At 33.4% G+C, this 11,509-nt stretch overlaps 1 protein-coding gene across 1 annotated transcript; it reads left to right on the top strand.

The window, feature by feature from the left end:
- LOC109360801 (pentatricopeptide repeat-containing protein At5g50390, chloroplastic) lies at positions 7,678-10,469 on the top strand. The gene is made up of 2 exons (XM_019605929.1): positions 7,678-10,056; positions 10,238-10,469. Exon 1 carries the CDS (start codon positions 7,941-7,943, stop codon positions 10,014-10,016), a length of 2,076 nt encoding a protein of 691 aa, XP_019461474.1. The 5' UTR covers positions 7,678-7,940; the 3' UTR covers positions 10,017-10,056; positions 10,238-10,469.

Raw genomic sequence — 11,509 nt, 5'->3', positions numbered from 1 at the left:
AGGCGGTAAGCACTCCCCTTGCTACTCATTTTAAGTTGAGTGCTAAACAGTGTCCTTCAAATGAAGTTGAAAAATCAGATATGCAACGAGTTTCTTATGCATCTACTTTGGGAAGTTTGATGTATGCAATGGTGTGTACAAGACCAGATATTGCACATATTGTTGGTATAGTTAGTAGATTTTTGTCAAATCTAGGTATAGAGCATTGGAATGCTGTGAAATGGATTATGAGGTATCTTTGTGGTATTGCTAATATGAGGCTTTGTTTTGGAGGTGATAAACCTACTCTTGTGGGCTATACTGATTTTGATATGGCTGGAGACATTGATTCCAGAAAGTCTACTTCAGGTTACTTGATTAAGTTTGCAGGGGGAGCTGTAGCATGGCAATCCAGGATGCAAAAGTGTGTTGCATTGTCCACTATTGATGTAGAGTTCATTGTCATTACAGAAGCATGCAAAGAGTTGCTTTGGGTGAAGAAATTCTTGCAGGAGCTTGGTTTTGTCCAAGACAAATACTTGTTATTTTGTGATAGTCAAAGTGCCATTCATCTTAGGAAGAATTCAACTTTTCATTCTAGGTCCAAACACATTGATGTGATGTATCATTGGATACGTGATGTTTTGGATGCTAGGTTGTTGGAATTGGCTAAGGTTCATGCAGATGATAATGGTGATGATATGATGACTAAGGTCTTATCAAGATGGAAGTTTGAAACTTGTTGTGAGATTGTCGGTTTGGCGATTCTCTCCACATAGTTGTGAAGGGGGAGATATGTTGGGTTTGGGCTCCCTTCCTATATGGAGAAATACCCAGTTGGGCAAAGCTCACTTGTCTCACTTAATCTAATAGATAGGGGTCAGATGTGGCAAGAGGGTGTATGCAATTTATGCAAAAAGAGGCCATTGAAAAGTGTGAGAGAAGATAAGAAAACTCAACCCGTAGGAACTCCGAGCAGCCGTGGGAAATTCGCAACCTAGACAGGGAAGAAAGTGAAAAAGCTCATAACAGACAATATATTAGAGTTCTGCAATGGTAACTTTAATGAGTTCTGCACAAAGAATGGTATTGCTAGACACAAAACCCTTCCAAGGAATCCCCAACAAAATGGTGTTGCAAAAAGGATGAACATGACTTTACTTGAGAGAGCTCGTTGTATGCTCTCAAATGTTGGGTTATGGCACTAGCGTGAATTTTGGGCCGAAGCAGCATCTACTGCTTGTTACTTGGTCAACTGTTCTCCGTATTCAGCACTTGACTTTAGAATCTCAGAAGAATTTGGTCAGGTAATCTTGTTGATTATTCTAATTTAAGAATTTTTGGATGTCCTGTTTATGCACATGTTAATGATGATAAATTAGCTCCAAGATTTGTTAAGTGCATATTTCTTGGTTATGCATCTGAGTATAAGGGATATCGCTTATGGTGTTATGAATCAAAGTAGCGAAAGTTAATTCTTAGCAGAGATGTGTCTTTTAATGAGGATGCATTATTATCTTCTGAAAAACAATATGTTGTATCTTCTTCTATTATTACAGATAATCTGCAGGGTACTAGCGAGAAGGTGGAGTTGATAGTGAAACCTACAACTCCTAATGTTGATGTTCCATTTTCCTCTACAAATCAATCTAGCATTGATGATTGTTATGTTGATAATGATGATAGTACCACTTCTCCTATTCATCAACAGGAACATGATTATTGTATTGTCCGAGACAAAACTACAAGACTAATTAAAAAGCCACCTAGATACATTGATGGTGACAATTTAATTGCTTATGCATTGTTAGTTGCAGAAGAGGTAAACAGTGTTGTTGAACCTGCCAGCTATACATAAGTTGTTTCTTGTGTTGATTCTTCACAGTGGCTATGAATCAAGAAATTGAAAGTCTTCATAAGAAGGGTACTTGGGCTTTAACAGAGCTTCCCAAAGGCAAACGACCACTGAGATGTAAATAGGTCTATAAGAAGAAAGACGACATTCCCGAGGTTGAAGATATGAGATGCAAAGCATGAATAGTTGTTAAAGTAGTCAAAAGGAAGATATTTACTTTAATGAGATATTCTCACCTGTTGTTCGTCATAGTTATATTCGTGTTTTGCTTGATTTTGTTGCTTTATTTGATTTGGAGTTAGATCAACTTGATGTAAAGACAACTTTACTACATGGAGAGCTAGAAGAAAAAATTTACATGGAACAACCCGATGGATTTATTGTTCCTGAGAAGGACATCTTGTCTGCCAATTGGAGAAATCTTTATATGTTCTTAAAAAAGCTCCTAGACAATGGTATAATAGGTTTGATTCTTTTATGATTGGGCAAGATTATTACAGGAGTCAATTTGATGATTGTATTTATTTCCAAAAATTTCCATATGGATCTTTCATATACTTGTTACTTTATAATGATGATATGTTAATTGCTTCACGTGACAAGTCTCTGATCAAGAAAATAAAAACTCAACTCAATAATGAGTTTGAGATAAAGGAATTAGGTGCAGCCAAGAAAATTCTTGGTATGGAGATTCACAAAGACCGTCAAGCTGGTAAACTATTCTTATCTCAAAAGAAGTATATTGAGAGAGTGCTTGAAAGATTTAATATGAATGATTGCAAAATTGTTTCTACTCCACTTGCTGCACATTTTAAGTTATCTTCAGATCTTTGCCCACACACACAGGAAGAGATGGAGCGTATGTCACATATTCCTTATGCTAGTGCAGTTGGTAGTCTTATGTATGCTATGGTGTGCACTAGACCTAATTTAGCATATGTTGTTAACATGGTCAATTGATATATGCATAATCCTGGAAAAGATCATTAGAATGTTGTAAAATGGATTTTTCGATATCTAAAATGTACTTCTGGCATTGGCTTGGTATTTGACAGAAGTAGGGCTACGCCGATGATGTTGTAGGTTATGTTGATTCAGATTATGTTGGTGATATTGATAGAAGGAGATCTCTTTCTGGTTACATCTTTACTCTCTATAATAGTGCTCTCGGCTGGAAAGCTACTCTTCAGTCCATTGCTGCATTGCCTACTACTGAAGCATAATATATTTCAGCAACAAAGGGTGTGAAGGAGGCTATTTCGCTCCAAGATTTGGTAAATGAACTTGGTCTAACACTGGGTGTTCTTACATTATTTTGTGATAGTCAAAGTTTTATTCACTTGACTCAGAATAGTCGTTATCATGACAAGACCAAACACATTGATGTAAAATGTCACTTTATCTGAGATCTTACTACTATTGGTGAAATTATAGTGGAAAAGATTCATTCATCGGAGAATCTAGCAAATATGTTTACCAAGCCTCTTCCAAATATCAAGTATCAGCATTGTCTGGACTTGGTTGGTATCTATAACCCTTGAGTGCCCTTCAGGGCTTTATTTGACGATGAACAACTTATCAAATTCGAGCCAAGGTGGAGATTGTTAAGTCGTATGTGCCTCTCATATACTACTTGGAAAGCAAGTTAGTAAAGTTCGGCCTCCAAGATATTCAAGCTTGACCTCCAAGGTTCTTCTTCTACTATAAAAGGACAAGAGTTGTGGCATATTGATTCATCACAAAATCTTCATAGCAACATCAGCAAAACACAAGAGTCTTGAGTGTCTTTTGGTGAGAATTTTTGTTCCATTTGAGAGAGTATTTTTGAGAGATAATATTATTCTTTGTCCTCATCATTATAAGAGGATTTGTTGTACTCTCCATTTTTTCATAGTGGAACTTTGTTCGTGATCGCCCGTAGTTTATTACCTCTCACACCGAGGGATTTTTCCACGTTAAATCTTGTGTGTTATTTTTCTTGCTTCTTTATTATATTCTCTTTTGTTCTCAATTGATCTAATCATATGCTTCTGCATTGCGCTCTATTCCTAACACTTATATGGACTACATCGATGGCAGTCTTCCCTCCTTTGACAAATTTCTCGATGCAACTAAAACCAAAATCAATTCTATATACACTCACTAGATGCGCCAAGATCAACTCATTGTTCATGCAATTGTCAGTTATGTTGCTGACATTGTAATCACCATGCTTGGTGGTGTCAAAACCTCCAAAGAAGCATGGGATGTTCTCAAGACTATGTATACAAATCAATCACGCAATTGCATTTTGTCGCTCAAGGAAAAAATTGCCTCATCCATCAACCTCTTGATAGTACGAATTTAGTCCTATGCACTCTCAATGGAAAACCAAAGGCATGGACACTCTTATAATAAAGCACACTTTGGTTTGCCACCCTCATATCGTCGAAAGACATATTTATCTTTTTATATACAATGGAATAACATTTTTATCATTGAAAACACATGTAAAGTCATGTACTTGTCTTTCCATTAATGGAGAGTATCCTTGTTCCCGATTGTCAAACCCACATTGCCATGATTGCAAGAAACACACCACCTTCATCCAAGTTCCATTATTTCAGATCCATGATCTTCTCTTCTATAGTTGCACATGTTAATCAATTATACTCTCATTGATTTTCTCCTCTACCAGCTCTGTCATATGCGCACAACTCTTTTATTCAAATTCCTAGTCAATAGTTATTGTGATTATCATATTTAATTAATTGTATAGATATTGTTATAACCAATATATATTACTCATTCTGATCAATAGAGCATTGAATATATTAAATTTGTTTTAGTGTTTTAGGTAAACAAAGATTCTCTACGGTATTGGAGATAGGGGTTCTTAGTTTTCGTTTAGAAAAGTGTTATTTCATTACATATAAAAGGATAAAGTATCAAACTATGTTATTTTTTTCTTTGCTTTTCTATTACTTATTTCTTCATTCAGTATTGAAGATGATCCCTCCTTGCTTTAAGTGGTGGTTGCTCTAGTACATACAACATTTTCTCATTTGTAAGAACTATTCTCAAGGTTTTGCAATTGTCCACTAAATTTGTTCATGTGAGGATCAATATATATTATTTGAGTTGTTTGAAGACATGGTTATCAACAGAAAATAAAATGCAATATTAGTACCACGTTTGTTAAAATATTTAATAATATTTTTTATTGATATTATTCCAACTATTTTTTCCAACTCAATGACCCCCACAATTTATTCAAAAAATCTCAATGTAAGATTGTTAAGTAGGCTAAATTTCATTTATCATCTCATTTTTTTGTAAACTTTGACTGATCTCTCTGAACTCATTTATTTAGGTATGGATTACTTTCTACTTACATTATATAGTCTTATTAATATCGTACCTATTATCATATCAATTAAAGTACTAGTATAATGGTATAATGATTCACTAATTATATTACATATTATTTAAGTTGTATATATTTTATAATAAATATAATAAAATTGTAAAATAAAAATATTATTACTTGCAATATATAATTCAATTAGTGAAATGGATTGTGTATTTTGAAAACTATGAATTTTGTTATGGACAAACTAAATTTGACTAATATTTTGATCGGTTTAATTGCATGTTTGATATAATTTATTTATTAATCTGACCAATACAATACCTTATTTATAACATTAATCCATCAACTCTTTTTCTATTATATATAGTTATTCTAATCAATCATATAAAACATTACACGACTCTTTTTCTATGATTCTTCAATCCCGAAGTACCCATTTAAGTTAAACCCAATGAATGAACTAAAATGATAGTTGGAAACACAAAAGTATAAATTAAGGAATGATTATGAAGAAATGAGAAATTAATAAGTTGTTCGTAATTAAGGGTAAAAACAGACTAGATTATGCCAAGTTTTTTTGTCTAAACACTGAGTCCATATAGTAATTAGGAGTCTAAGTCTGACGTGTTAACACGTTTAATAAAAATTTCAAAGTCTATGTCTCACTTGTTTAAAAGTCTAGTCTGACCTATTAGTTTGTTTAAAGACACGATATACTATATGGTCATCAAATAGACTATAATATCTATATTTAAATGGGCTAATATACCTACTTTTGACTAGGCGTATCTAACTGTAATAATTAAAATATATTTTTGTATTTATTTTTATATTAAAATTACATATAAAATAATATAAATTATACTAAAATAATATAATTTCAACATTATTATATAATATAATTAAATAGGTCGGCCTGTTAGACATAATAAACTTTTTAGATGGTATAAAGTCTGACATGTTAAGCTCAATTGACTTTTTAAAAGTTCGAGATTAACCTCACAAAAAATCTAGCCTAACATAATCTATTATAGACCAAGTAATATAATCTGGGAGTCGGTCAGACATGTTTCCACGTTTATTCATAGGACCCGCTACGTTTTTTTTTAATGTAAGAACTGCTACTTGGTTGTAGATAAATTTATTACAATATATAGATGCATAAATTATGAATATTAGTCATGAATAGCTAATTAGCCAAAATCATTACAAAATACAAAAACTGAATTTTTTTTGTACATCCAAAACAAACAAAAATAAAAGTTAGTTATTGATGAAATGTTCACTTAAAAAGTCGTGTACATCTAATTTTTAACTATAGTCGTTCCAAGTAATATCAAATAATACATATTAATTATTCTTATTTATCATAATAACAATTGTTCTTATTAGAATCACATTTTCTATGACTAATATAGAGAATGTGTAAAAAATTTATATCAGTTAAACTTATAAGTAAAAGATTGAATATCCGCATCAACCCTTATAAATTTCTATACGTATCAATTTGGTGAGTAAAAAACTAAATATTCAAACTAATAATCAAAGAATGAGTCAATATACTCTTTGACAAATACTAAAATATCCCAAAAATTTATCATAAAATCCTAATAGAATTAATTTAACTCATATTTATCAAAATTTTAAAATTTAAATGTAATATCTATACTGAGAGTGTAAATATGTATAAACAGTCTACTCCAGTGTTATAAAACTCAGTTCGAATTGACCAGTCCGATTGGTTCAATTGTGAACTGGACATCTGACCAATTCGAACCTCTCATTTAATCGATTATGCATCAAAATCGGATTAACTTGATTCGACTTGATCGATTTAAGTCTAAAATCGATGACTCGGATGGTTGGACCGTCCAAGTCAATCAATTTTTTTAAAAAAAATAACTAAAACAATATCATTTTGAGATGAAAAAAACTTTTAACTTATTTGTAATTATGTTTGTCATTTGTTAACCTATATTATAGCAAATTTCATTGTGTAATTAAATTTTAAACTTATATGTACTTTTGTTGCAATTAAAACATAATATATATGTTGTTTGACGACGTTTTCAATTTGTTTATGACATTTTATAATAGTAAAACATTCTTTGTTATTTATTTAATTATGTATGATAATATTTTTAATTTTAAAATATAGAGTTATTAATATTATGATTTTTTAAGAATTTTTAATATAATTGGAGTCAACGACACTCAATACTATGCTGATTAATATAATTTGGAAGAATTTGTATCATTTTCGTTATTGGAGAGTCTATTATCATATTAAGATTATGACACGTGGCAAAAATAAAAATATAACATTTCTGATTTTAACACTTTTTTAAAAAAATAAATTATAATTTTTGTTTTCTCTTAAAATCTAGTAATGGGGATGAGTTAGGTTCCATTTGGAATCCTTTGTTTTTGTCCTTAAATTTTTTAAATTTTAGGGGATTCTACTTGCTACCCGCAACAAAATTTGAGAAATACTATGCTGTTTCCTCATAATACGTTAACTACCTTTACCAAACAAACCGACCTGTTCCAAATCTGGCTTCGTTAACATCAATGTTGCTGATGCTGACTTGTTCCACCTCTCTTTTCACTTTCCCATTCACATTCATATTCACATTCAATTCCTATTCCTCTTTAATAACATGACACCTCAATCTCAATTCCTCTTCAATTTCTTCACTCTTTTTGATTCAGTTGAATCTCTAATTCTTCATTTTTTCACTTATTCTTTTACCAATGGAAACTCCACTCTCTCATTACCAAAAACTCTCATTGCACCAACATGAAACTAGTCAAATTAGTTTCTTCTCTGGGTATTGTTTTACCTCAAAAGTGAGGATTTTTCGGAACCCCATTTCGCAGATTTGTTGTTCTTCCATGGATCAGGGGCTACGGCCACCGTTGAGGCCTAAGCCTTCAAACATTGAGTATGAGGAAAGACAAGAACCGGTTTCGGATAATATCCAGATCAGGAAATCATGTTCTTGGTTGTGTAGTCGGATAGAGAAGTTAGTTTTGTGTAATAAGTATAGAGAGGCAATGGATTTGTTTGAAATTTTTGAGCTTCAAGATGGTTTTGAAGTGGATAATAGTACTTATGATGCTTTGGTTAGTGCCTGTGTTGGTTTGAGATCGGTTAGAAATGTGAAAAGGGTGTTCAATTATATGATCAGTACTGGGTTTGAGCCAGATTTGTATTTGATGAACAGGGTTTTGCTTATGCATATAAAATGTGGAATGATGGTTGATGCGTGCAAGCTTTTTGATGAAATGCCAGAGAGAGACATGGTTTCTTGGATGACAATGATTGGGGGACTTGTGGACTCTGGAAATTACCCTGAAGCTTTTAGATTGTTTTTATGTATGTGGGAAGAGCTTAATGATGGCAGACCTCGCACCTTTGCCACCATGGTTCGGGCATCGGCTGGATTGGGTCTGGTTCAGGTGGGAAGGCAAGTTCATTCGTGTGCTTTGAAAATGGGTGTGTGTGATGATATTTTTGTGTCATGTGCACTGATTGACATGTACAGCAAGTGTGGTGTCATTGAAGATGCTCATCGTGTATTTGATAAAATACTGGAGAAGACGACAGTAAGTTGGAATAACATTATTGCTGCATATGCACTTCATGGTTATAGTGAGGAAGCTCTTAGTATGTATTATGATATGCGTGATAGTGGTGCTAAGATGGATCATTTCACTATTTCAATAGTGATAAGAATTTGTGCAAGATTAGCTTCACTAGAACACGCAAAACAAGCTCATGCAGCATTAGTTCGACGTGGTTATGGCTCTGATTTAGTGGCTAACTCAGCACTTGTTGACTTTTATAGCAAATGGGGTAGGATGGAAGATGCTCGGCATGTTTTTGACAGAATGCTTTGCAAGAATGTTATATCTTGGAATGCACTGATTGCTGGATATGGCAATCATGGTATGGGAGAAGAGGCAATAGAAATGTTTGAGCAGATGCTTCGAGAAAGAATGAATCCCAATCATGTCACTTTCCTTGCCGTCTTATCTGCCTGTAGCTATTCTGGATTATCAGACCAGGGATGGGAGATTTTTCACTCAATGATTAGAGATCATAAGATTAAGCCCAGAGCAATGCATTACGCATGTATGATTGAACTATTAGGTCGAGAGGGCCAATTAGATGAGGCTTTTGCGTTAATAAGAAGTGCTCCTTTTAAACCAACACTAAACATGTGGGCAGCATTTCTGACAGCTTGCAGAATGCATAAGAATTTGGAGCTTGGTAAGCTTGCAGCCGAAAAACTTTGTGCGATGGAGCCTGAAAAGCTGTCCAATTATTTAGTGCTTCTGAATATTTATAACAGTTCTGGCAAGTTGAGGGAGGCTGCTGGTGTTTTACAGGCTTTAAAGAGGAAGGGTTTGAGAATGCTTCCGGCATGTACCTGGATTGAAGTCAACAAACAGCCATATGCCTTCCTTTGCGGAGATAAATCGCACTCACAAACACCAGAATTATACCGAAAGGTGGACAGTCTGATGACAGAGATTTCAAGGCATGGTTACATTATAGAGGATGAAACTTTGCTTCCGGATGTGGATGAAGAGGAACAACGCATTCTAAAATACCATAGTGAAAAGTTGGCAATAGCTTTTGGGCTGATCAACACTCCGAGCTGGAAACCTTTGCAAATTACTCAGGGCCATCGCGTATGTGCTGACTGCCATAACACAATCAAACTTATATCCATGGTTACACGACGAGAAATTGTGGTAAGAGATGCTAGTAGATTCCATCATTTCAAAAAAGGAAGTTGTTCATGTGGTGATTATTGGTGATGACAATTGTGTCACCTCCTCTCCTTGCTCCTATACTTAGGGACAAGGATATGCTGTCCCCAGACACGTCCCCAAGTCTGTCCCGAACCAATCAAAATATGACATGTCAGTTAAAAAAAAATTAAATATTCATGATTTTTTCTATTTTTGCTTCATTTTGATTGATTCGGGACAGGCTTGGGGACGTGCTTGGAGACAACAGATCCTTGTCCTATACTTAGACTCAGACTTGATTAGGATGCAATATTACAATAGGTTTAATGTATTTTTCTTATTCATTAATAAAAGGCCTATATACTTTCAAGAGACCTTGTTCCTTGATAGTATTGATTGTGCAGAGGCATAGGGCCATAGGAGTAATTCCATTTTATTTTGAATTGTGTAACCTCTTCAAACTCCATACACTGAAAGTATACTCAATAGTCAATACACTGTCATATAGTTCATAGTGAATGTTATTTGATTGTTTCTCACAGTATGTACATAAGCACACTCATTCCAAACTCATAATGTTTTTTAGGCTTTCTTAGTGGTTGGTGGTCACTGGTCAGCATTACACGCCGAACTAATTTTGATGGGCATAGACATAGATCTTTATTTTGATAAAATAATGTTACATTTCAAAATTTATCTGATACTATAAGAAATGTTGAGTCTTCCTTTGATAGATGTGTAGGATTCACATGTTTTCTTCTTTGTTCATGGATCAAAAACATATTTTCTTTCTTCCTTTTCGCAATTATTTATTAAAGTGTTGTGATGGCTTGTTGGTTAAGTTTTTCCTGTTTGAAGATTACAATTGTTGGTGGCTCTCAGCTTCTGTTCCAACTACTTTTTGCAGTTGTTGTTCCACTATCTTCATTGCATAAATTTTAACGTTTATAACATCCTTGAGTTGCCATAGAGCCATGTTATGTGGAACCCTTTCGAATATTCTCACGATATCATAAATTATTTTATAGAGAACATCTAGAAGATACTTTAGATATCAATGAAATATCTTATATTATCATGATTATATCTTATATTAATTTAGATTACCTTAGAAGATTTCTTAGGATTGAGATTATTTTATCATATCTTTTACTTTTTGTTTTCTTAAGTAACTAAGAGTCTAATATTAATATAATTAAGGGTTAGTACTATGTCTTTTGTATAATGTAATCATTCAAGCATTTCTTTTTCTTCTTCTTCTCTACCTAAACCTTATAATTTAAATAGTTTTTATCCATTGTCTCTTCTTTGGAGTTGCTAGAGTTCAAATCTCTATTGTCTCTTCCTTTGAAATTTCAGAGTTCGAATCTCGGTCCTCGACCAAGACTGTATTCTCAACTTATAGAAAGGGCAAGATCAGGTAGGTGATTATTTTGTTTTTACTTCTCAAGGTTTAGATATTGTCAAGTTTTAGGCTTTTAATAAATATTTATTTGACCTGAAGTACTATCTTTGTTTGATGATAAGTGGAGTGTGGTTGTTTATGAAAATAACTGGTA

The sequence above is a fragment of the Lupinus angustifolius genome, chromosome LG11, assembly GCF_001865875.1.
Source record: "Lupinus angustifolius cultivar Tanjil chromosome LG11, LupAngTanjil_v1.0, whole genome shotgun sequence".
Classification (NCBI taxonomy): Eukaryota; Viridiplantae; Streptophyta; class Magnoliopsida; order Fabales; family Fabaceae; genus Lupinus; species Lupinus angustifolius.
This window is presented reverse-complemented; position numbering and strand designations above follow the sequence as displayed.

Coding starts and splice junctions, on each gene's coding strand:
- LOC109360801 (XM_019605929.1), top strand. CDS start 7,941: ATGGAAACTCCACTCTCTCATTACCAAAAACTCTCATTGCACCAACAT.